This window comes from Gobius niger, assembly GCF_951799975.1.
Source record: "Gobius niger genome assembly, chromosome: 12".
NCBI lineage: Eukaryota > Metazoa > Chordata > Actinopteri > Gobiiformes > Gobiidae > Gobius > Gobius niger.
Window position 1 is genome coordinate 17,863,524 of NC_136863.1, and position 27,811 is coordinate 17,891,334.

The following is a 27,811-nucleotide window of genomic DNA, read 5'->3' on the forward strand; positions in this document are numbered from 1 at the left end:
TCATTCTCCGCAGCTACGAGGATCTCAGTCAGGCGCAATGAAACAACATAAGCACACGCTGCATCGCCAGAATCACAACACAACAGGACTAACCCGGCACTTTTCCGTGGAAGTAAACACCGATGTGCGGCACTCGTGGGCAGGAGTTGTTTCACTTTTACGCTGTTTAACCTGAAGCTAGCTAGCTAGCTCAACGAGCTCAACTGTTTATGGAAACAGCTGCGGTGGAGTCCGCTTACACCTTACCCCACGAACTGAAACTTTTATGATTTACTTTACTAATCCAGACAAATATGTTTAAATGCAGGATCATTTTATGTACGCCTGAAAATCATGAATAGTGCCTTAACCGTTTTCAATAGAAATGGAAAGCTCATATTTTATTAACAGTAGGCTAACCTAGCTGCTCACTCTCCTCTACTTCCCATTTATCAAACATTTTGTTTTGACCAAAAACGTTGAAATGAAAAACAAAATCCATCTCATACGTTCCTGTCAGTCACTAATTACGTGTTTATCTGATTCAGCTGTGTCATGCGTTGCTATGGCGATGCCCACAGCGGAGTGATATCCCAGTGATTTAACTACCGGACTACGTGTGCGGTTATACGAAAATAATGCACGCTTGTTAGCCACCACCAGCCAATCAGAATCGAGTATTCACCCAGACCATGGTATAAGCTGCAAGAACAGAACATTTGAGATGATACGATAAGGTTTATCTGATATTTCCAACAACAGTTTGACATTTGTTTATCGTTACTATGACAACAACTACAATGTAAATGGAATCTAGCTTAAAGGGTCTGTTGTGTTTACAGCTTTCATACTTGATGCATTTCTATGACAAAGATTTTTTGGTAGTTTTCGAAGGACCCTATTCTGTATTACCTACATTACCTGAGAGATTTGTGAACTGCGACCTAAAGACAATGATTTTGAGCCTTTTTATTCGTTCTCAAGGCTTTGTTTTCCATTGAAATTCCACAGCGAATGAAATAGCTCCGCCGCCTGTGCTAGACCTCCAGTAGATAAAAAGGCGAGCCTGCAAAACAAATAACGACGCATTTATGTTGTGAGAGCAGCATCAGAAGTGTGCGGTGACAGTCCCTGTGGTTTTAGCTGCTGCGGTGGGACGTGCCAGCTGGTTTAAAGTTATTTTTCAGGACAGACGTTCCCTCGCATATCCCCACGAGAGAAGACTCACCAGAAAAGCCATACAGGAGCTAATTTAACTCTGTGTACAAACAAACAAAGACTCTGTGGCAAGAAGATTTTGTATTTTCCATTTCAGTTTTACCTCCTAGTTTTCGTTACGGCGCTCAAGTTTGCCAATAAAAAATGCCAAGTCACACCCCTGAAATGCCATGAAAGAATGATTACATGAATGGAACGGTTTCTTTTTGATTCCCTTTGAACTTGCTTTGATCTGGCTGCCATCACCCCCCCCCCCTTGACCTAAATAATGCATAATACATTCAGAGTCTGTATGCCCCATATTGCTTCCCCCATATTGTGCCATGGATCCCTGCCAGAATCTTTGCTCCAAAAAGTGATTTCTTTTTTCTTCAGAGAACATTCAATATCTTCTAATGGTACTTTGATAACTCCATCTATTCATAATTTCAGATTATTTTTGCTGAAGAAGGACCTTGATGAAACCTAGTGATTATATATTGTGTTAGCTCTCAGTTGCCCTGGCGTTTCCCATAATAGCACAGATTTTCAAAGTCATACTGTGTTGTTTGCATTGTGGATGTTTTGCCTCCAGTCCGAGAAGATGTGATAGACAAAATATTCCCCAATTTACAATAATATACTATTCTAACTAGACTTTACAAGCTGTGAGGCCTGTTTGCTTTCCAAATGGTCTCTGAACATTCGAAGCCTTATAAGTTGTGTAATGAACGGGGGCTGCATCAATTTTTAATCAACCCCATATTAAGGACTATCCACAAGTGGTGCCACGAGGCTACAATCAGTGCAATTATCCACAAACGTGTTTAAGCGCCTCTAATGTAAAGCTGTGACAGGAAAAGACTGTTTAAATGTTTTAAGGGCCAATCAAGCTGGACAGATGTTCATGGGAATGAAATTAATGATGTTCGAGCTGTGGAATCTATGTGTTCAGTTGTATAACACTGAGATGGTTTGTAAAGTATGATGAAAAAGTGCAGTTGCGTAAGATTATTGTTGATATATTGTCTGTTGGGTGTGAAACATTCAGTTTATATGGGGCTGGGCGTTTTTAAATTAAAAAATATATATCGTTATATATGTCGTTTTTACCATTCGCTCCAGATATAGCACACTCAATAAATTCCCTTTTACTCCAAGCCAAATGTGTTGCTGTAGATGTGACACATGTTGAGACTGCGATTTATTACATTGCACAGTCCTAACGCTGCCTTCCAGGCAACTGGTAACTGGGATCTTTTCGCTTGAAACTTATCTGACCTCAGAGCGTTTCCAGCCAAATAAACTTGTATGGAAACAATAACGCTAATGCTTCAACAGTTATACGAACGTTTCTTCACACCATATATAATTCAAAACAAAAAGAGTTATAAAGGTCCACGACATTGTAGTGGTTAAAGGGACATTTCAGGATTTTTGACATAGGGCCTCATTTCCTAGTTATCCAGAGTGTTGCTGATTTCTGGAGATATTTTTTTTGTAATTCATGCAGTTGTTATATTTTAAGAGTTTAGTGGCGCTAGGCTAGTGCTAGGTTAGCGCATTTCTATGGTATCAGCTAGCCTGCATTAAAAACAGTCTGACCCGCTCCACAGAGCACCTGAGGCAAATCACTTATAACACCAGACTAACCATATAAATGTCTGTGTCCATAGAATCATTTATGGAATATAACAGACCTTGCATCACACGAATGATCGCATTTTGAGGGACTATTTTCTAGCAGATCACTCCGCCGCCGCGTAGCTTATACAACCACGAAGCTGATGCTGCTCAAATATAAGTTCTTTTGAATGCAAAATGGTTAAAATTATTCTATCGACACAGACATTTATATGGTTAGTCTGGCGTTATTGCCTGGGGTGCACTGTGGAGTGCGTCAGACTGTTTTTAATGCAGGCTAGCTGATCGTAGAAATGCGCTAGCCTTGCATTAGCCTAGCGCCACATAACTCTTCAAATATAAGAACTGCATGAATTACAAAAAAAATATCTCCAGAAATTAGCATCACTCTAGATAACTATGAGGCCCTATGTCAAATATCCTGAAATATCCCTTTAAGTTAAAGGTTCTAGTTCAGTTACACTGGGGGCCGCCATTGTTGTCTTCATCTCGTATCTGAGCTTGTATCACCTGATCACTAAGTCCTAAACACCAGTGCGAACCGTAATTTTCCTAAATAGTAAATTGTCTCAACTTATATTGCGCTTATCTGCTTTCATTAGCGCTTTACAGCAAGGAACCACTGGCCCCATTCACACTTTCATTCATACACCAATGTACAAAATTTTTATTTAATTATAGTCGAGATTTAAATAATTCTCTTCAAATTTAGTGTAGTTTTAGTCGACTAAAATGGCATGTAAATTTAGTCAACTTTACATTTATGATATTTACTATAACCATATTTAATCAAGGTTGTCTTGTCTGTTTCATGAAGCTTCTCCCACATGAACAAAGCACAGACTTGTTACTTTGACAGTAAATTGAAATGATATGAGGCTATTTCAAACTGTCATTAGCAGTTTTAATGATTCTATCTTCTTCTTCTTTTCATTTTTATTTAGTCCTATTTCAGTCGACGATAAATACATTTTAGTCTTAGAAACAACTTTTAATTTAGCTTTAGTCCCATTTTAATCAGCAAAAACATATGACTAAATATTTTCGTTAAAGGGGCTAGATGCAAGTTCGCTATTTTATACTCACTACTGCCACCTCAGGTTATATGTGTAACTGCACCTTCTATATTAAGCTCGTGCATGACGGCACTTCAGACCTGAATTAACACCTTTTTGAGTGACAGTGCAGGATTTAGAGGCAGTTGTAGTGAACAGGTTTGGGCTCATTCTACACATTAGGACATTGCTGGAACATGGGGGAGGAAAATACAGAATTTTAACATTTTTAAACTCTGTAGTGTATAGTCACAGTGATGAAACAAAATATTCTTGCTTTCAAATGGTGACAAATTGTCAAAATGGCGTCCGTAACAGTATAGAATGTCACGTGCAGCCATTACAGTGTTTTGCTTGATGTGTTAATTGAACTCATTTGGGGGAATTGCCGTTGTCCTATAATCCACTCAGCCGTTCCTCACTTCACTGGACAGACTTAATCTTCAGATCAATACTGCGGCCAGATGAGGTGTGCTCGCGTGTGTGTTTGGGGCGCTTTACAGCCATTGTGCCGAGTTCAGCTTTTCCGTCTGGAACTTGCTTGGATTTCACTTCCTCCCTTTGTTTTTACCCACAAAAGTTGCAGCAAGCCAAATTCTATGTGCATTACAATACAATGGAGGTGGACTCAGCACAAGCACAGGTAATCCATATTTCATTTGTGAGGTGCTCAATGGATGCGGTCCTCTGTGGCCGCCATGTGAAGGTCTTAAACTGTTTTACATTTTGCTGCATCACGGTCCCACCTGGTCTCACGGAGGTTTATCTAACGTTTTCAACCTCTAGCTCTAGTTTGTGGCTCATTTCAGATACACTGATTCGGTGGGATAGTTTTGGAAAGCACTTCTGCGGAGCACTTCAGCATCCTCCTGCTCCTGCTGAATTTAAATCAATATGGCCGCCAGGGGAATAGAGCATATCTTGTCCATCTGCTGCACCTCATCAAGCTGCTGTTGGCTGTTGCGCCGAGTTAAAATTAGACGTCTGTGTGATAGGACAAGCAGGGAGTATAAGTGTGGGTAATGCAGTGGTGCAGCAGGTCAGGCTCGCTTCACGTGACATGAAAGTCAAACTTTTATCAATGCTTTGCTGTCCACCTACACTGTGTTTCTATGAACTATATTTCTAAGTCACCCAGAACCTGCTTAGAATGTGGAATGCAATAAATATGTTAACAAGTCTCATGGGCCGAATAAATGAATATTGTTTGATTTAAATCCAAATTCACCACCTGGCATTAAGATATCTTATTAATAATTGTTAACCATTGCTTATAATAAATGAAATTGCTGTGTTGATGACACTGCACAGTTAAGTTCATATTAGTAAATGCTAAAGGGAGTGTAATTGAATCCTAATTGCGATCCCTCGAGTGAGAGATTTTGTGGCGTCCTCAGAGAAAGCGATTGTGGGCTCTATCATTTGGAAGCTTGCAGGTTATCAGAGAATTTGTGGAAGGGGGAATCATGGAAGTATAATGTGCATCAACACATTTACTCTTAATGCAGTGTTCTTATTACACCAAGCACCATTAGCTCTCCAAGTAACACCAGGACTAGACCGAATCAGCTCTAAACCGCAGTGTAAAATTGTGGCTAACATCAAACTAAACTTGGACTAAATTATTATGAAACCCCCAACACAATCACACTTAAATACAATATGCTAAAACTGTACATGAATAAAATTATCTTTTGATAAAGTCTGAAATTGCAGATGGCTTTGAGTACGTCAGTGAGAGGGGAACACTGATGTGTGGTGTGCTTGTTTTTAGCCAGAAATGAGTTGTAGTGGTGGCAATTTGAGTGCTCATCTAAATGACACCTGTGACTTTGTCTGGACTTTAAAGGAACAGGCCACTGTTTTGACATACTGAGATATGTTCTTACCTGAGCTTAGACGAGTTGATGCGTACCTGTCTGGTCTTTGTGCGTGCGCTCATTCACGCAAATGTTGTTAGCATTTAGCCTCTCCCAGCAAAGGTAGCTCCAAACTGAGGTGACGTTAGAAGCTACCAAGCTGTTCCACGTTTTCCCTATTTAAATACAGTTGTGTGAAAAGTTACACGATCAAAGTATAGTTACACAAAATTAAACATGTTTAAGCGGATAAAAAAAAGCTTGGTAGCTTTTAGCATCACCCCAGTTTGGAGTTATACCTTTGCTGGGGGAGGCTAAATGCTAATAAACACAAGACCAGACAGGTGCAAATCAACTGATCTAAGCTCAGGTCAGAACATATCTCAGTATATTAAAAAGGTGGCCTATTCCTTTAAAAAGTCATAGTATCACCACATGACTTCAGCACAGGTGTAGCAGAGGGTTTTCTTGTGACTGAATATGGACTCACTCAGACATATAAATGAAATAAAAGTCTTTGTTTTCGTGAGGGAGCAGTCTACCATAGTGTCGGGCCGTTAATCACTATTTATGTGAAAGTGAGAGATCATCAAGCAGGTGCCGAACTGCAAGGCCAGGGCCCAGTCAAAGTCTTTACTGAATCTAACCGCTTTTACAAGATGAAAGACCGTCATTTGTTAAGTCAACGTTGTCCCTGGCTACAGTGAAGAGAGGGTTCAGAAAAAAAGCCGTGGCAATTAGAAGAGAAGGAAGAGTGAGAGAGGGCAGAGGAGAGCACATCGCATTGTAAAAGAGCAGCTTCGTGAAAGGTTACGCGCTTGCTCCAAGGTTGTGCCCCTCGGACGTCATTTCACAGAATCCATACCATTTTCCTGCATCACAGCCATTACCCATGAGCCATTGAGTGACATAACAGTCGTGTGCCAGCATGACCTCATGCACACACGACAGCACTGATTGACTTTGGGACTAAAATGCTCCACGCCACTGCACTTCTCTTATTGATCCGTAAAGCCCATGTTTATCACAAAAATACAAATAGCTGACCTTGCATTGCAGTGGCACAACTCTGCATATTTTTTTATATTTCCTGTTGAAAATATTATAATGATCACATTTCAGACTACTTACTTTACCATGTAATACCTAAGTATGATTTTGTTGCTGCAAAAATACACATTGAATTTATCGTACATACCTTACAGTCTTTAACTTTTTGTTTAATATTTACATTTCTTTTGTGTTTATCTTTATTGTGTGCTGCTTTTGCTTGCTGATAGGGCAATGTCTTACAGTATTTATGTCAATCAATTTGTGATCAGTGCATTCCCAAACCGTTTGCTCATATATAATGTCTATTAAAACAATAGATTAACTGTTAGCCTTTTGGAAAAGCAAAATATTGACTTTGGTTTTACATGTTTTAGTAAAAAGGATTTGACTAAACCCCGGCCAGTTTATACAGAAAAAGCAAATCCACACAACAAATTTGAATGAGGATTATTTTTGTTAGCATTGCATTTGTAGCTCGCACTTGTCTGTAGGCTTTTGCGTCACCGCCCAACCTGGGAACACAGCAGAGCCACGGGCGAGTCGATGTTTGCACTCAGCGTACATCTTTCACATGCAGGGCCGCATCTGTCACCATACATGTCCTCAGTCCACACATTCATGCACACTCACATTGGGCACATATTCACTCTGCCGTTGATTTCCCCTTAATGTGCATGGTCTATATTAGCCGGTGTCTGTTTGCTCAGCCCCTGTTTGGGACCTCGTTGCGTAAAACAAATGAATTATTAACATGAACGCAGGATGCTCCTCGGATGCTGTCTCACCTCACATGCGCTCCCAATTCAGTGTGCATCATCAAACGCATTAGGCGGCCCATTTTAGAGCGTTCCCAAAATAGAAAAGGGGGAGGCAGGATTCAGGGTTTGTGCTGTTGTGTAATCAAAGTGGGATCTCTCGCCAGTTATCTCCAGCTCCTTAAATTAAAAGGTATTTAGCCGCACATAGAGCTAAGCCAAGTCTTGTGCGCTGAAGTTAGACACGTCCAAGATTTTTTTTAAATGCTGCTTCTTTTATGCCCGAGCTGCATACTTCAAAGGTGCTGCTAATCTTCTTTAGTTCTATATTTTTTCAGTACAGCAGACATAGGGGGTGGAGACTTATATTTAAAAAGTTCTATCCAATTACCTTTATCTGTAATGCAGACATATCCTCTGCAGGCAGTTTGGAAAGGCTGGCTGCCTCTGTTCATTGGTGCAAAGGTCAGGTTATAGTCATATGTTGATATACTCAAAGCAAAAATACTAATTCAGTAATAGTTCCAATGACTGAAAGCTGCTTCTCTTTCCTTTTTGCTTAAGTTTTTTTTCTTGGGAGGAATGGGTGTAAGAGTGATATGTCATGATTGGTCAGGTTGTGATCCATCAATGTGCGTAATGACCTATAACATGGCTTCTCCATACATTCATTAACACCTGTTCTTTGTCCACAGCCTGTGCAGGGCTTCGACTACGCCAAGAAGCACATGGGTCGTACTGACGATGCTGTGTCTGTGACCAAAGAGACCCTGGTGCTGGCTCTCCCTGTGAGGGACGCCCCTCTGTCCATGTCTCTAGACAAGAAGGTGCTCCAGGATGGGACGGGCAGCAAGAGACCGCCATCTACAGACATCAAAGGAGGGTATGGAAATGACTTCCTTAATGTCTATGTTTAACCCAGATTCTCTTGATCTGTGCATTATTGACTCAAATGCTGATAGAAATTATAGTGGGAATATATTTAACTGTTGTAATAATATGGTATTATTCACATCATTAGCTGAATGTGTTAAAGGAATAGGCCACCGTTTTTACATACAAAAATATGTTCTTACCTCACTTTAGACGTGTTAATATATCCCCGTCTGGTCTTTGTCCGTGCGCTCTGTCACGCAAACGGAGCACATACGCAGCCTCTCCCACATGTCATATAGCTCCGAAAAAGCTCACGATAGAAGCTACCAAGCTCTTCCACGTGTTCCCTATTTAAATAAAGTTACGTGAAGTGTTTTCATGCGAAGTATATTTACACAGAAATGTAACATGTCGATTTTATAAGCAAATAAAAAGGGGGACTATATTGTGAGGCGTAATGATACGAGGAGCACAGCGTCCGCGCAGTAACTCCTAAAGGTTATTGACGGAAGTGAGCGGGGGAAGTCTTTAGGAGTTACTACGCGGACGCTGTGCTCCTCGTATCATTACGCCTCACAATATAGTCCCCCTTTTTATCTGCTTATAAAATCGACATGCTACATTTCTGTGCAAATATACTTTGCATGAAAACACTTCACGTAACATTATTTAAATAGGGAACACGTGGAAGAGCTTGGTAGCTTCTATCGTGAGCTTTTTCGGAGCTATGTGACATGTGGGAGAGGCTGCGTATGTGCTCCGTTTGCGTGACAGAGCGCACGGACAAAGACCAGACGGGGATATATTAACACGTCTAAAGTGAGGTAAGAACATATTTTAGTATGTAAAAACGGTGGCCTATTCCTTTAAGTAAAGTCAAGTGAGAATATATAAAATCCATACTGCTGAACAAAACTGCAGTTTTGTTTTGTGTAAGACATAGTGAATAATGTGGTGTTTTTACAGTTCACAGACTTCCTTCCGTAGTACTGAACATAATGTGTCCTGCAGAGCACTGTTACACTTTAAGCCCTGAAATTGTTGAGCAAACAAGCCGGAGACAAAACCTCAGGCTTTACAGCAGCGCAACCCTGACATGGGAGTGTGTTTGAGTGTCTGTGTTAAGCCACAGTGAAGCCCAGTGTAAGCAGAGCGCACAGAGACAGCTTGATGTGATCACAGTATAAGTCCTGCGTTAACGAGGTGCTGGTGCACAGTCCTGAAGAGATACAGTCATGCATTTGTTTAGAACCGCTCTGATGTACAGCTGAGAGATCATTAAAGAGAAGCCAAGGTGTGCATTTCTGCAAAGAAGTAAATTTTGCATTTGAAATGAAGCATCAGCAGCTCCGCACCTTTCTGAGATGTCTGACTCAGGCATCTTTTGGGGATAATGCTCCTGTATCTCAATTAGAATGGGATAATGAACTCTACACGGTTTCAACAAAAGGTTTAACACCTAATATTATTTTTATGAACACTTTTAATGGCTGCCATTATGTTTTTCAAATAGCGACAAGCTGTCATCTCTGTGATAAAAAAAACAAGGCTGAACTAATGTTTCTGGCAAAAGTAGCAGCCCACAATTTTTTGTCTCCACTGTGGACAAACAGGTGTCTCTGAGGCACAACACTCTGCTGCCCACCTCATAAATTCTGCCCGGTGCAAAATAGACTGCACTGCAAACACTGCTACTACACAACTGTCACTACACCAGCTTTTCTACAGGAGGTTGTAAGTTTTCAAGTAACAGTATGACCTGTTTTGGGTTATGTTTGTCCTTTTACTGGATTTTAGCAGGAGTCACTATTTTTCTGTTGGTTTTGTTCTAAACGCCTACTCAAGGAAATGTCAAGCCTCTTCATTCGCCCACACGGCAGAAAGTAATTCAGAGGATGTAGTAAGTCTGCAACAGCTGGCTTTAAAATGTGTAAGTCACAAAGTTTATGCTTATTATTTTTCACTGCTTGACCAAAAAGCGAAAGTCACCATTTTATCAACGAGCTTCTGCAATGTCAAAAGTTGTTGCATCATTTTTTCACAAAGATCTTGAATTGATGATGGGAGATATGTCCTCCAACTGCACAAAGCCTTCTCCAGGTCTGGGATCTGTGGTCAATCTATGTGTTCGTCTCATACTCCCTGAACCACTCTTTCACAATGCGACCCCAATGAATCCTGGCATTGTCATCTTGGAAAAGGTCATGGTCAAGGTCAAGTTTATTTATAACGCACATAATATTCTCATGAATGCCCGTGCCATCAGGGAAAAAGAAATCAATAACCAGGTCATTCAGGATGCTCAGGTACTCAGCTGATCTCATTCTTTGGGCACATAGTGTTGCTGAACCATCTGTAGATACCCCAGATCAGAACAGTTAGTTATTAGCAGGCGGTGACTTTTTGGGAGGTTCAGGCAGTGTATATATATATAAGACTAAATTGTCTTTTTGAGTTACAACAATTTGTGAATACACACCCCTTTTTTTTTTACAGTAGATATAAATATCTGCAAGCAATTTTTTTCGCCACCTCATATTGATTTTGTCTTACGCACATTGATGTGTTTCTGCTAAAAGTGCTGAAATTGGTACATAAAAAACAAAATAATAAAAAGAACAAATGTTCTAAACTTCACCCCAAAGATATGATATGCTCCAGTTAGCCGGGACATGTTTCCCTGGGAAAACTGGAATCAGGAATGAGATTTCTCCTTTTACAAAATGCAAATGCGGACACTCACCAACAAAGCCTGCTTCTACACAGCTGTAAGTGACATAAAGGGGGCAGGATTAGTGCCACTGAGCTTCTGGAGGATGATAAACACGTGTATATTTAGAAGGTTGGCTGGATCCTGCTTTGCCAGAGGGAGCAGCGCTGATCACACATTTTAACACTGCTTTGATGGGCCTCACTTACATGTCCTGTACCAGGAGATGCTGTGATGTGGTGAATCAGTGGATATTCAGTCACTTGTTTTGAGCAAATTACAAAATTAGCATTCTAAGCCATGCATTTTTTTCAAAAGATCATGTACACAAATGTCGAACCGATTGGAAAGCAAATAGTAATCATGTGGCAGACATTAGCAGCTCTATATTGGCAGTCAGTTTAAAAAAACAACAACAAGAAAAAATAGAAAAACTGTCAACAGGAGGGTTTAAGTAGGATCTAAGTATTTTCATTGCAGACATAAAGAATTAAAATCACCTAAACTATATCATGCACATTGTCTTTCTTATTCCATATTCCTCCTTATTGTTCCTTCTTGCCCTACATGTGCCAAATTGCTCTGGTGAGTCATTTGTTGTGTATGAAGTAAATTATATTTTATATATTTAGTCATATATTTACTTTGAAGGACTATGCCTAATTGCTTTAAGTTTAAAACAACAATTTTTAAATTTAATTGCATATAAAACCACACACGCACACACACACTCACACACACACACACACACACGGCGAAACACATTTGGTTTCCGATGCGTTTGGCGTGATTTGACAGTATCTCTATATATATCTGTAAATAATTATGGGGGACATCTTCTCTTTTCTTCCTCGCTGCTGTGAATTCTTTTATGTGTCATAAGTAAAGGATGAAGTGAAATATGGACAACTTTCAAACTGATTCTGACATTATGCAAGTCATTAACATTTTTATTAGCCAGTGTCTTTAATTGAGAAGTGTAATATCGTCTTTGTTACATTTTAGCCAACGTTCCAGCTCTACGCTACATAATGCTAATGAACAAGATTGTCTCAGCACAATGTGACCAGTGTGATCACTTTTGCCTCGTTTCTTTCCCCTTGTTTGTTTTGACCATGTAACAAGTGGAACAGCTTTCAGACCGGCTGCAATTATTCCAGCACATTATTCACTTGTGTGTGAAGCTTTGGAAAGGTGCGGGGTTGAATGCTAATCACAAAGCTAACGAGAAGGCAACACGCTCTCTGCACAAGGATAGTCAGTAGTGGGATAAAGTGTTGTTTGCATCAGTATTTCAAAGCAGACTTCAGTAGTGCTTGTCTTTCAATGTGTGACAACTGCAGCAAAAAAGAAAAAAAAAAACATGTTAACTTGTGAAGTACTGCTGTAGTGTTTGGTGCATATATGCGATCTGCAACCAGTTTCTCAAAAGCTCGCTCACCAGCCCTTTCCAAGTACCTTCCCAATTAGCCTTTCTTTATTTCCACTTCACTTGATGAGTCTCATTATGGACACATTTTCTCTTTGTTCTGAAAATGTTGAACACGGTCCACAAACATTTAGGTAAACAATATAAAGAAAAGCATAAAGAGAGAAAACTCGAACTCTTCTTCACCTTAGTTGTAGTTTCAAAAGTGTCATCGAAGCGTACGTAAGTCTAGTCTTTTTTAATTATTTTGCATTTACTTAAACATTATACCGTGTCTGAAATAAATGGCTTACTGCAATGCCTGCCTGCCGACGGTATTCACAATGGCCACAGGTACATTAGTGGAAGCAGTTTAGTTGATTCATAGCACATTCATAGTCTGAGCCAGACACTGACCACTGCTCTCTGTGGTCAGCGTGTTCGCCCGTGTGAATGTCCCTGTGGCTCCGTTCTCTCTTCCTCTCCCTGTCTCAGTCATTCTTCCTTCTTACAGTTCTTTCTTGTGTTCTTCTTTTCCCTCTGTCTTTCTCTTTCTCTCGCTCTTTGTGCTCTTACTGCTACCTGTAGAGCAGTCTATCATGTTGTGAAGCTGCTGTGGCTTACATGCCCGCAGGCTCTCTGTGCTTGACCACAACTTGATTCTTGGACCGAGAGAGAGAGAGGGAAGGGGAAGCAAATGTCCAGATTGAATTGATGTTTTTCCACTGAATGTAAATAGTATTAATCCCCTATTCAAACTGTTGATTTGTGGACTTGAGGCCACATTAGTCCCTCTCATCTTTACGCTTTGATATATAAAAACATTCATGGGCAGTACTGCAGTATGCATCCATCCATCCATCCATTTTCTTCCGCTTTATCCGGGGCCGGGGCGCGGGGGCAGCAGTCTCAGCAGAGATGCCCAAACTTCCCGATCCACGCACACCTCCTCCAGCTGTTCTGGGGGGACCCCGAGGCGACACCAGGCCAGCTCGGAGACACAGTCCCACCAGCGTGCCCTGGGCCATCCACAAGGCCTTGTCCCACTAGGACATGCCTGGAACACCTCCCGCGGGAGACGACCAGGAGGCATCCGAAACAGATGCACTAGTCACCTCAGCTGGCTCCTTTCGATGTTTCGACGACTCTACTCCGAGCTCCTCCCGGGTAACTGAGCCCCTCACCCAATCTCGGAGGGTGCGCCCATAGAAATATATACGGTGCGCCCAGCCACCCTGCGAAGGAAACTCATTTCGGCCGCTTGTATTGCTGCAGTATGCAGCAAAGCCAAAAGTTCCTCAGCAACAATTTCTCAAATAAAAAGTGTCTTAACCTGAATCAACTATTAAAAAAAGAAAATCTAAAACATGCCTTAATATTAAGTGTCCCTTTAGAAACTTCTATACTGAACGCTGCATCTAAAACATGTAGACTTATCTGTTTCTACACTTAAATACTGATCCAAAATGGCCACTATTATGCTATTCATGCATCTTTTACAAGTCCAAAGAGTAGAAGGAGTGGAGTTATTGAAAATGCTTTTGCACCAGCATCACGGACACTTTGAGGCATTACAATAATCCACTATAATGATGTGTTGGTGCCACAGAGCAGCGTGTTGTGTTTTGTGTACATGCCCAGACTCACAAACCAATGCTCTCCTGTCCTCTCTTCCCCTCTGTCTCTGTTGCTATGGCTACTACAGACGGTTGCCAAGCGAAGAGGACGGCTCGGTCTCGAGTAAAGGCTCCGGGAAACTGAACACCAGCAAAAGCTCCTCAGCCCGGAGAACCACCAACGGCAGCATCAGCAAGAGCGGCCTGGAGGATCTGCTCAAGAGAAACGGTGAGGAGATTAGCCGATTACCAGCGGTGTCACCAATAAGTAAGACCAGAGGCAGGAGCACCATGACACCGAGCAAGGAATGTTTACAGCACAGTGAAACCTAAAACTGCCAAAGCCTGGTATTTATCCTAATTGCATCGAAACAGGACACGCGGCTTATTTATGTCATGGTACAATGTCTAAATGTCTAACTGTAACTTTTGCCCGGAGATTATTCACAAAGTAAGTTTAGTTAATCCATTTTTCTGAGCATGTTATAAAGTTTCATCGTCAAAGCCATACCCGGAGTAGTATCCACACAGTTTTGAGTAATCTCCGCACAAAGCCGTAAAATTTTGCTGTTTCTTCTTCTACGACGTCAGCACTTTATTCTGTACTTTCAGGATACAATTGTGTCATCATTAAAACTCAAAACTGTCCCCCAAAGCCCAAACGTCCTCAACTTTACCAAAACCCAGTCCAGTCGATGATTTAACCTTTTCTATGATGGATACGTTCTGGATGAATGGGAGCCTTCACAAAACATCTAACAGAGACAGTATTTCAAATTATAAAATGTATAATATCAACGCTGAGGCACCAAAATAATGTTTCTATGTCTATTTTAAACTCCATATTCATAACATGTCCACATCAAGTAAAGTTTTGAAGGATCTTAACTTGAGTAGTATTCTTATTATGTTTATATATATATTTCTAAAAAAGCCTCCAAAGAGAAAAAAATAAATAAACAACAACTGCATATGTTGTCCCATTTTCAAGCCTTAAGAGGCACACTCCAGAACAGCAGGGGGCGGTGTACAGAGATGGTTGTCAATGCCACCATCTCACCACAAAGAAGGTTTGTTCCTGACGTGTTGCCGTACAGTTGGTGATCCTGGTGCGATAAACACATAAAGAAATTATTTAAAGCATGTATTTAAACTGCTTTGTGCTTTCTACTTTTAATAGTTAAATGTTTTGTTTTTTGCCAGCACTTCCACTTAATTTGATTGAGTAAGGTTTTATTAAGTAGTATTTGATCAGCAGTATCTGTACTGAAATCAAGTACTTTGACTACTTCTGCTTTTACCCTACCCTTAAGAGAATAGAGAGAGCCTATTCTTGGTACTATGGAAAATTACTGAAAAGCCCTATTTAGTTCATGTGGAGGTGAATCTCTGTGCTATAAAGTAACAGAGGGCGTGGGTGGAGGTTGTAAAGACAGTTGTGACAAGGACCTGCCGCATTTACACCTTTACAGCTCAGAGCATATGGCTGTGCATCAGGGCAGTGACTCATCGGAAATATGTGCGATTCAGGCAGATTCATTAGAGTAACAAACACTCAGCCAGGGACATAGTGTTTTTTTTTTTTTTTAATCTTCTGTCACTGCATATTCATATTCATAGTGTTATTGAATAGCTACATCAAGATATATTGACAGTACCGAACAAAGGCTCTTAGATAATTTAGCATGAATTATCTCCAGAGCTAAAAGATGAGTGAAGCAAACAACATCGATCTTTATTGTGCAGTTGAAAATTGTATACTAGTCTATTGATGTTCTATACACAATAGTTTAATTAAGAAGAAAGGTACCGGCAAATCAAGTGAGGCAATGCAATCTTCATGCAATTGAGAGTATTAACGTGCTGAGAGTGTATTAACATCATGATGGCAATTCCAAATCAATATGCAAAAGCATATGTCCAGGAATAACAGAGGAGAGAAGTATGTGAGCAGCATCTAACATCGGTATGTGCCTGCCTCTGTGTGTTATCAGTGCTTGGTGCAAATGTACTACACCTGTAGCAACACAGATTTTGCCCTGATCTCCATGGAAACATGACCTTGAATTTTGATAATGCTCCCATTGCTGATCCTGTGACATTTGGTAATCACTACACCACTCTACACTGTCATCTATTGTGTTTACATAACCAGATGATTTCACATAACAGTGGGGGTGTAATTGTTTCAATTTTCAGACAGTGTTGTCGATAGGCACAACACGGGGAGATTTGGCAGTGGTGTCCAATGTTCAAGATTAAAATGTGCGCTTTGAGTCAATAGAAGAACGGCCCAATGTTTCCAGTCATCTTTAAAAAAAATTAATATGATAAAATATAATCATTTGATAAACCAAAAAATCTTCCCAACTCCGCTGCAGAAGTCCACTTAAACTTGCTGCTGCTTTGTTCTCCCATTTCTGTCCACTTCACCCCAAACGAGCTCGATGGGGCTAAAGTCTGGAGACTGTGCTGGCCGCTCCATGTTTTCAACCTCACCATCTTCTTGGAGTTGTGTTTGGGGTCATTATCCTGCTGTAGGATGATCCCGTGACCAATTAAATGCTTACCAGAGGGTACTGCATGGCACCGCAGAGTGCTATGATTGCCATTTTGGTTCTGGGCGCCTCACTCTGTATCTCAGTCACTGACCCTGGATCCACCAAAGCAGTCTGACCATCACACTTGCTCGTTTGACACACACTGGGGAAGTTAGATTTTTGCTTACCGTGTCCATCAGTTGTTATATCTAGCCTTAGGTGGCTATTTTGACGAGTTAAAGTTAAGAATACATATTCTGTAGAGAGTATATATGGAAAACAAGGAAGTGACTGAGACAAATGACAGTCCCCTTTGGTTTAGCGCATCCAAACACAAAGTTATTTTTTTCCGCTGTAAAGGTCACAAAGTAACAAAATCAAAACTATTTATTTATTTCAGCAAGGAGAAATGTGTTAGCTCTGGATGTTCACAATGTGGTGTGCATGCATCGCTGTGTTTTCCAATTGGGACTCTCAGCCTCTGCTGCCCGCGACCTTAGCTGTCACACACGTAACTGCAAGAAATCCATCTAAAAGTGTCCAATTGTGGCAAACAGGGACTCGGCTAATGACAAACTGTTGTGGCCCACAATAAAACAATGTCCATATGATCTCAGCAAGGCAGTGACTCAGAGCCAGGACAAGACAACACGCTTCATCTGCTGTTCCCCGCAATAAGAAAAACGGCCTCATAGAGCGCACTGAGCGGATGAACTTTTTGTGGCTATTGTTTCACACTGGTACAAGTCAGACTGAACAACTTCATTAGAAGGGCTGCACAGTGTATTGCCAAATCATTGTTTTTTCTTTTATCATTCTTTTCCATATCGAGATGTGTATTGTGTGTTTCGATGGAGAAAAGCAATAAAATGTTTGAGTGCTTTGGAGGATGATAATCAATTAAACCACCTGACGCTACAACTTAGGTGGTGGTTGCCTTTGATTATTAGTTGTAAGCAATGGTTCAATATGATCAAAATCGATTCCTGTAATCAGTACAAAAGTGTAATCAAAGTAATAAAGTGTCATTGCCTCCTCTTTTAGACCCTTATGAGGACCACTCCAGCTCGCTGCGCCTGATCACCATCAAACCCATGACAGCGCAGCCCACCTACTCTTACCCCACAGCCTCGTCCCACAGCCAGGATTCTGTGGTTCCAAATGGAGATGTAAGTCTGTATACATACATATCATAACGTACTTTTTTGTTCACCTGTGCAACACCGCAGATTCACTGTCACTGTTAAACTGAGAACTATTATGCATTTGGAATAATACTATTATTTTAGTTATTATAAGGAACACAGAAAAATCAAGAAAATTATTGGCTTCAAACCATTCACATTAAATACCCACTTTTAAAAATAACAGATATCCACTCTTGATACTTCCTGTTAGCCTGTTGAATGTCACATTTTTTTATGTCATTGTGAAGCCCCGGGTGGAAAAGAGCACAGTTAATGAGTGTGAGCTCTCACTTTCCTGCTCCACACCCAGGAGCTGATGGGGGTTAATTACCCAGGAACACGCTAAAATGATCTGTGAACTGTGGCGTTAATACTTCAAAATCTCGGTTAACTGTACATGTATTAGTCAATGACCTTCTGTAAGCCCATAATGCGCTTTTAATTACATGGAACATGACCACACTGAACTGTTTTATCTCTACACTGTGTTCTTCTTCTTGGGTTTTATGTCTGTGAGTAAAGTAAGATTTACCAATAAAATGTTTTGTAATTGAAGGCAAACCACAGTGGGCTGAAACAGAAGTCTGACATTGACCACTACAGAAATAAACTGCGACAGAAAGCACGGAGAAAAGGATATGGAGAGTTCTCCCTGTCTGAGAGTGGCAGTCACGGCTACAGCCGCCGTCAGTACAGCTGCAACGGATTGAAGGAGCCCATGACCGCAGAGGAGAAGAGAGCCTCGTTTGCTGGCTGCCACAAGAGGTCTGCACTTTATAACCATTCACAAAGCATTTCTATTCACCTCAACGCTCATTCAGTTACTCTACAACTGCAAATGTGACGTGAGGACATAAGTTAAAATAGGGCAAGAATGTGAAATTGTTTAATTGTTTTAATTATGAAAGAAAATTCACCAGTAATGGGTGAGTCTTTGTCAGACCAGTATTCTATTTTCAATTTTACCCTCATTTAACCGCGTTTTTTCATAATAGTATTTGTTTAAATGACTAATAATATATATTTTTTTTTTTATGTAAATGCATTTTTATTGAGATACTGCTCTATTGGGTAGAGTACAGTTGCTTAGCAACACTCAGAGAGACACAATGTTCACATGATTATGTCTTCTTATCAACAAGTAACACTTTCACATTTGTTCAGGGCTTGTTATAGAGTTTGTTATCGGAACTATAGGCAAATATCCAATGGTTTGTTCAACAGGTAAATAAATGTTATTTACAGATGTTAAGTGGATCCTCACATGTGGAGCAACCATGGGTTTCCATCCATTGGTTTAAAGAAAGGAGCTTTTTGCCTCTTGGTTCCAGATTGCATTACAACGTGTACAGTTTTTAAGATATATTTTATAACTATTGTTATATGTCTGTCAGGTATTCTCACCCGCGGGAGCCCACATACTGGAGCAGGCAGTCCCTGAGCAGCCCCAGCCCAGTGGAGACTGAGATGGACCTGCTGGTGCTCAGAGAGAGGTCCAGGAGAGGCATCCGCAATAACGGCTATGATGTAAGTCTGGGAGACATTTCTCTTAAGTTTCTATTAGTTTGGGTTACCTTCACTTCAGACCATTTCTAACATTGCAAAATGAAACCAGCATAGAAATTGAGCTTTACCTTCTTCTTGTCGATTGATCTTAATGTGTGTGGTAAAGTAAAGCTCTTGCACTTTGTCAAATGAATGAGATAATCCTCTCACTGTGCCAGGTTTAATCTCGACTATACCCACTTCACGTGTCGATGTGTTGAGCTCATTGCTCAAGTGACCTCGTCCTGAACCTAGAGAGATTTGCACTAAACCTAAAGAAAAAAGTCATAACATTAAAGTATGAGCTATGACAGAGACAGCTCCAGAATGAGAAGCAATGAGCGCTGAGAGGAAAGAGGCGAAAACGACCCGAATGAGAGTGAAATCTCTCCTGCGCCACAGGAACAGCATCCGCATGTGCCTCTACACTGAATGTTAATGATTAAATGAGACGCTGGATCATGTTTAGTAGTCCCTCCTGTGTGGATCTAAATGAAATGGGTTCTCTAGAAGACTTGTGAATGTGTGTATTTACCTATAAAGTGGTAGAGGAAATAAAGAGCAAAATTATAAATAAACCTTTTTTTTTTATAAGCTGGGGTTACTAATTAAAGCATAAACGGGACTATATATTGATACCTCTTATATATTGCATGCCAATGTGACTGACATATTAATTATACAGTATATTGTACATACACTATACCTATCCTATCTTTATCTATTATTACAGCGAGAAAACCGTAAGAAAGGGGGTTTATATTTGGCTAGTCCCCGATTTGAACATGTAAAAATATGACTAAAACTGTTTTTTGTGTCTGACTGGGTCCATCAGTAGGCAGTACAGCACCGACTGCACTCACAGACCCCTGTAACACCCATTTGAAAGTCAATACTGAATCTTTACTTGGCACCCATTAGTTCAGTTGTTGTCGCTAACTCTGTGGACACAGATAGATAATCATTGTCCTGTTTTAAATGAATGTATGCGTGAGACCATTTACTGTCTGAACCCTGCAGTGACGATCAATGAACTATTGCCATGATGTGATTCATAAACACAATGGGGTATTTCTATTTTTGCAGCAGTAGTTGTGGGCGAGTTTGTTTTGTCCCTCGTAACGCATGGGGTCCAGATTAATTTGTATTTCAATCATTCAAGCCTCAAGACATGTTTAGTCAATATCTTCAAGGTGCATCTCAGTTGTGGTTGGATGGAATGAAACTTTATAGATCTACATTCATATTTAGAGCCTCAGATATTGGCATTTATCAATTATTTCACAATAAAGTAACATATTTGTTTTCGGTCATGTTTGTAATGTTTACTAAAGAGCATCTTACACTGATCTTCCTTTCATTATGTTTTTAAATCGTTACATTCTGCGGTGATCTATAAACATGGTTGTGGCCTGTCTCTCTCTGTTCTGTTCTTCACCCCCTTTCACTCTTATTTGCCATGTCTAAAAGAGCCAACTGGACAACTAGCCTGTTTTGAGTGACTGATGGAGTATTTATGTTGTATGTGACCTGTAGGGGGAGCCAGAGCCATTCGAAGAGACGAACGTGGACAGGCTGATGAGTTCACTGGGTTTTGGTGGGGGCTCCACTGGCACTGGGAGCCTGGGAGTCAAAGCTCACCGCGGCTCGGACTCCTCCACACTCAGCTCACAGCCGTCCATTGACGAGGTCCGCACACAGATGCACATGTTGCTAGGCAACGCCTTCAGCCTGGCACCTCCGGACCACGACCCACCTTCGCCTCCGACTAAGTACATATACTGCTCAAAATATGTATTACAGCATTTCCATGATTTCAGTTTTGTGTAGGAAACTAGCCTGAAGTCACAGCCCACACACATCAGATTTCACAAACTCAAGTCCAAAGTCTGCATGAAGTGTTGTTATGTAAAGTTCAGCCCAAACCACTGGAAGAAATACATGCAGTACAAATGCTTTGTTTACTAAACTACTAAAACAAAAGTAAAGTTTGAAAACTCAAATCCTTTGTGTAGAAAAATGTAAATAAATGTAGAGTTGGATAATTTGATTGGCTATTTGTTTGTTATTGCATTTGCGTGTGGTTTTAACCTGATTATTTTTGTTCTGAAATTTCTGCAGTCACCGTCACCATGCCCACAGCGCCTACAACCCATCCCACACCAGCCACTATAGTGACGGGGTGACCAGCGCTCCAGGGACCATGAACCACCCGTGTGGAGGCCGACAGAGAAGTGTCCCCTTTGAAGATATGCACCAATGCAGCCTACCAAAACCGGTAAAGATCCTAATTCAACGACTTTATGTTCATATACTGTGGATATACTGTATATTAACTGAAAATGGCAGATGTAGTTTGAAGAAGATGATAGTACCCGACCAGTGACCGGAATAGATTTGATAAGATTCATAGAGTGTTAAGCATTTACTTCACCTTGGTTTGCAGAATGAGAAAGCCATTGCTCTTGTGAAATCTTATTATTCTGGATGTGGATGTCGTGTTCATTGGTAATTGATCCTCAGGGTTTCCGGTTTACCCAGCTCCCGGACATGGGCATAGGATCTCAACCTCCTCCACTGGTCCCTTCAAGACCTCCACCTGGGACTTCAATACGACGGTACCAGACATTCACTTACTTGTCCTCCTCTGGAACCTGTATTTACTTGTTTTTTCCTTATTTTTGATGATATATGTAAGCCTTTATAACACAGTAGATAACACACAAAAAGTGAAATATTATAGTCAGTTAGGAAGCCCACAAATTCACACTCTTTATTAACTATTTGAAATGAGTTACCAAAAGAGACACACACCTCCTCCTGTGAATGCCTACTTTCTGCGTACTCCCAATAAGCAGCAGAACATTATGTGTAAAATGGGTTTCATAAAAGATAGATCCCCTCAAATACCAACATCAGAATCACTCCACAAAAGAGCTTAGCCAATCAGTGCTAGGGTTAATTCTCTCATACTGTAGTCATGTTTAAGTTATGAAAGTGAGTTGGGAAGATCACAGAGTTAGAATCTGAATATTGATGACACTGCTCGCTCTGGCCTCCATGTTCGCCTCCTTCCTCATGTCAAACTGAGCGGCTTCTTCATTTGGATGCTGAGTGGGAGCGCTGGGTTGCTGGGGTACTTCACGCCGCAGACAGGATTGAAGACAGTTGCAAAGGAACACTGCCATCTAGTGATGACAGTGACAGAACTTCCCAAGAACTGCAGCAAACTTTAAAAGAAAAGAAGCCAGACTAACAACAGAACTCTATGTTACTTTATCTCTCTTTTGTTTTCATTCATTTAGTTTGATGAAAATAGAAGCTACAGTAGATGAAGAGTTTTAAATTGACCAACTTTGAACAACAAAAGCCTGAGTTCATCGAGGTTATGTTTTTTTTTACCATTGTTTTACAAGTCTAATCGTGACATGGGTGGTACTGCCATTACACATCATCCCATCCCATCTCAATAGCGCTGTGCGAGGAACTGCACAGACTGCTGTTCCTCTTTAGTATGCAAAGTGAGAGAGCAGTGTATCACGGCCCAGTGCTCTGACACCATTCGCCTTTTCTCTGTGCTGTAAACTCACTGATGCAGTGATCTTTACCTTCAGGCGCCGCAGAAGACGATCAAAACAGTAATGATTCTGACGACTTCTCATGTTCATGTCACTGTGAAAATTAAAATCTGTCAGTTCACTGAGCAATAGTTCAGCCTCAAAGGGAAATGCGTAATGCGTTGGGTAGCTGGAACTATAATTAGATTTGAATGTAGAAGAAATGCCAGTTTCACATCATTTAGGGTTTATTAAATTGTCTGTTTTATCTTAAATATTTTCATCAGGAGGAAATGAAAATTACTGTGGGTGGCAGCGCACTATATTTGATAATGGTTATGCTAAAAAAAGTAAACATCCTTTCATTGTGTATTAAAGCAGTACTGAGGAACTTGTTTACCTCAATAAATCCTGTTCGTAGTCCCTCTGGGGTTAATACAAGTGTTGATTGGGCTAGAAAACCACAATTGCAGGTTTCCCTTCACCAGGTCGGAGCCACCAAAACACACTAATGGAATCACAAAGAAGAAGCCAACAGGCTAACGGGCAAAGCTAACTGTGGGCTGGCGCGACTTAGACAGTATTTACAACCAAGTTTGAGTGAAAAAAATAATCTCCATTGTGTAATTGGATGTACAATATCCCTCTCTCTCTTTGTCTTTTCTGTCATTGTAGTATTTACTCTCACGGGCAATGAATGAGTAAAAAACGCAACATGCTACGACGCCTGCAGTGGCGCTTATGGCCTCTAGGGGCACGAGTTACTTAGTACTACTTTAAAAACATATTATGTATCTCATAATGGCAAAAAATCCATTATATATCCAATTTTGTTCCTTCTAATATTTTACAAAACCATTTCAGCCCAATACTTTACTTTAAATTCATGCTAAATGGTAAGCAATTTTGTTATTCAGCAAACTGTGTCAAAACAGCAACAAAAAAATAAGCACAAACAAAATACAAAAAAAAATAATTCATAGGACAATCGTAAGAAAAACCTACCCATTCCTTTTGATAAATCTTTTGGTGAGGTACTGAATAATTAAATGTTTAATAAAAACTTAAGTCATGGCTCTTAGATGAAGAATATAAAGGTAATATTCTTGTCCGTGTTTGCAGTTCCACTCCTGACATGAGCCTCAAGCCCCGCGTGACAGAGGCCTCCGAACTGCAGGCTCAGCAACACAATGGCGCCCCCTACCTGCCACTGTCCCGAACCCCATTCCCCGCTGTCACTGTTGACCAGTCCATCAGTACATACTCAGGAACAGCTACAGGTAAGTTACCAGCACACCTACAACATTTTGCTCAAGAATGTACCGACTAATTTGCGGTGTGTATTTCAATGTGTAGAAAAGGTTGTGAATGTCTTTGCTCGTGAAATGTGAAGATTTTGTCACTTAAAGATTTACTCACACCTCTCATTATATGTAGCCTTTTCTATAGCTGAAACATCCCATAATCACTGAACTCTGCCACATTAATTGATCTGTGTTCTTAACAGGAAACCCAATTACTGCAGTGTATGCTATATCAGCCAACCGGCCTGGATGCCTGGACTACTTTGTCATGTCCCCGCCATCGTCGTACCGCAGCCCCTCCTGGATGTCCTACCCCCCTGAACCAGAGGACCTGCCTCGCCAGTGGAAAGATGCTCCCGTAAGACTCATATTTACTGTACTGTCAGTCCTTTGTATGTGTTCACTGTGTAACATGAGCTTTTTGCAATGTTACAGCAAAACTCGCGGCACCTTGAGACCATTTGCTGAAGTGTCCAGGTCCTGACCCTGAATGCAGGCAGAAAACTGGTGAGTTTACTCTCAACAGTGCTTTTTTTTTAACAAGGCAAACAAAATTGTGGATAATTAATGTACAGAATGTAAAGATACATATACAAGATTATCATTAAAAGCTTAAAATGTTTCTTTTCTTAACATTATCAATACCAGCATGCTTACTGTATTTTATCTGCTGCCTGTTATTTTTAAACACTGCACATTGAAACACTGCACAATTCATTTTATTCCAGGTGTTTGTCGTGAGCAGCCATTTCCTCATTCTTCATAGTGACCTCCCTCTCAGATCCACCTGCTCCACTGTCTCTTCACGTGGACTCCATCGCGTCCCGCTTCCTGAACCCTAGACTGCTTCTCTTTAGTGATGCAAATATTCAACCTCCCAGCTGTCCCGTTCCTGTATTTTGTCTGCTCCTGAGCCCGAGTCCCTACTCTGTGTAGACTTGTGCTGCCAAAGCACCACACGGCAGGCCTCCTGTGCTGCTGGTCCGACCCGCCGCAATGTCGGAGTAAAGCCTAATACAAACTGCAGTCTGCCCAGCACACGGCGGCATAAATCAGCCATTGGCCAGTGGTCCTTTCCTCTTTTGGACAGGCCCGTTTGCATTTGGGACTTTTCTCTTAAGTCCACCACAGCCAGGATGCTGGACTTCAAACTGTGCTTTTTTCCTCTGTAGACCATCTACAGCTGGTTAATATGTGTATTTGAAACCTAATGGAAAAAATCCTGAAAAAAACTTGTCTTGAAATGTCTCAATTTCAGTTTTTGGATATATGTGTACTCTGTCTTTTACTTTTGTGCATTCATAATTATGAAATTATTTCTGTAAAAAAGACCTTGTTGTTTTTATTTTACTTGCTTTATTTCAAGGCAAAAAGCTAAGAACATGGTGGCTTAGTTGTCTGTGATTATGATGGCATTTCTGTACTTCTTAAAGATTTTCCTTCATTGAACTAAAATCTAAGAAATTTTTTATGTGTTTTGTCCAACATCTGATTACATCTTTGTTGTCTGCTTTTTGGCAAACTTCAAACACAAACTTGCTCAAAGAAATGTATTGTCCAGTTTTGTGCCAATGTTTGTCACCAATTTTATCCTTGAGTTACAAAAGGTATTTAAGTAACAAACTGTAATACAGTCCTAAACACTTCAGTCTAAATGATGAACTTTTTTTGCGTGTCTGACCATTGAATTTGCCAAAATGATAACTCGTACACACACGCACAGGTGGCATTAGCGTTCATTTCTGTTATTTTAGCAGTGTAAACATCATTTCTAAAATTTTACTTGAACTCTGTACTGTATTCTCTTGTTTTTGTGTTTTAGCACTGATGAGCATTAGTCACAAAATCTCCGTAGTTCTGAGATGTTGGGGCTCACTGAGCCACACAGTATGTAATTATTTCATGTATTACTGTACATAAAAGAGGATTTAATGACGAGTTTTATGCAAGTTAAGTGGGAGGGTATGCAGGACATTTCATAATACATATGTTTTTGCACTTTGAAGAGGGTTGCTCATTCACATTGAATTTGTACATTTCAGGTCCAAACTGTACCAGCTTGTTTATTAGCAACATAGTGGGTAAAAAAGTATTTTAGAGCACTAACTATGAAGAAAAGGAGGGCCAAACTGCTAGTTTAACATGTTATAGCTGCCTTTTGACACAGAAGGCTACAAATAGAGACGTATATTCCAAAACAGGAAAGCCAGTTTATGCTATATTAAGTCTTTAAAGTTGTGGATAATGAAGTCTGACTGCCAATGCAGGAAATATATCGTGGAATATATGCAATAATTACAAGAATGTCTAAATCAAAATGGCCAAATTGTGTGGAGGGGCAGTAGTGGAGATCATGTTGGCATTTTACATCAGTGCAGAGGACTATGATTGGTTACAACAAATACAACTTAATTTGTAACAGCCCTAGATATTTTACATCCGCAGAAGCACGTGCCAAGTGAACATGAATCTGTTATAGTCTGTTTTTTATGTCTTGAGCCAGAAGGAAATGTGTATAAAGATTATATGATGTAAAGAGAAAGATATTTTATGATCTGGGCTGGGCTTATTCAGTGCAAAGATATTGGAATTATTGTTTTGTATAGCTGTATAAAATTTTGTTTGAGCGACAAAGCAAAGACAAACGTGGGCTGTATTTTCTGTAATTATGTTCATGACCCAGAGGATGGTGCTGAATGGAAGACTAGCATTTAGATGACTTGAATACAAACCAATGATAATTGATTTTCTTTAGTCTTCAAGATCTAGTTGCATTATTGCTTACGACGAGCTAAAAAAAGGTACAATCTGCCAACCTTATTTCAGGTTTTGTACAATTTCTATTAAAATATAACAATCATAATAGTTTTAAATCACACCATCAAACTTAACAAAGTCACATTTACCATTATTTAAAGATTTTGTAAAAATCAACATTTGTCTTTTTACTATAAAAACCTGAAATAGCTGTTCCATGTTTCTGTCATACATGAAAAAACCTAGTTGCATTTTCATAGTAAACTTCTAGACAGGGCTTGTGGGTGGATTCTTCTTCTCAGAAGTTATTTGAAGAATATTGGATGCCATGCTATGAATTGTTGTGCAATGTTTAGCTTTTTCATGGGTCATGGACATCTGCTTGTAGTACTTGAACTGATGAGTACTGGTGGGAAACACTGTCAGATGTTGTAGTCCCTGCTGTTTGAGCCATGCCGTGGCGCTGTGATGTCACGGCGGCACCGATGATGTCACACTATCGTCACCTGAGCAATGTTAGGTCAGTGACGACAATAACGAATGCTTTTGGATGTAGTTATGCAGCAAACCTTTTGGTGAAACAAATAAAAAAAGATACAAAATGTATTCGTTTTTCTTTATTATCCTGATGCATCAAAGAACTGCCATCTTGTACCAAAGACTGACGTAATTAACAAATTTACAATATTGCATTTTCAAGTTACTCTTAAAAAAGAGTCCCACACAATCACATTTTTATTACATAAACTGCTTGGTAAAAAAATCCCCT

At 40.3% G+C, this 27,811-nt stretch overlaps 1 protein-coding gene across 2 annotated transcripts in view; it reads left to right on the plus strand.

Moving 5' to 3' along the window:
• Nucleotides 1-27,644, plus strand: part of kiaa1549la (KIAA1549-like a) — an 87,524-nt gene extending 59,880 nt beyond the window's left edge. For both annotated transcript variants that reach the window (XM_079567235.1, XM_079567234.1), the window contains 12 exons: nucleotides 8,238-8,425; nucleotides 14,242-14,381; nucleotides 17,737-17,861; nucleotides 18,436-18,644; nucleotides 19,274-19,406; nucleotides 20,961-21,196; nucleotides 21,546-21,702; nucleotides 21,948-22,042; nucleotides 24,104-24,261; nucleotides 24,489-24,643; nucleotides 24,721-24,792; nucleotides 25,014-27,644. In XM_079567235.1, the coding sequence (XP_079423361.1) occupies nucleotides 8,238-8,425; nucleotides 14,242-14,381; nucleotides 17,737-17,861; nucleotides 18,436-18,644; nucleotides 19,274-19,406; nucleotides 20,961-21,196; nucleotides 21,546-21,702; nucleotides 21,948-22,042; nucleotides 24,104-24,261; nucleotides 24,489-24,643; nucleotides 24,721-24,753 (1,629 nt within the window). In that variant the 3' untranslated portion in view covers nucleotides 24,754-24,792; nucleotides 25,014-27,644. The remainder of the gene's footprint in view (nucleotides 1-8,237; nucleotides 8,426-14,241; nucleotides 14,382-17,736; nucleotides 17,862-18,435; nucleotides 18,645-19,273; nucleotides 19,407-20,960; nucleotides 21,197-21,545; nucleotides 21,703-21,947; nucleotides 22,043-24,103; nucleotides 24,262-24,488; nucleotides 24,644-24,720; nucleotides 24,793-25,013) is intronic.
• The last annotated feature ends 167 nt before the right edge of the window (nucleotides 27,645-27,811 follow it).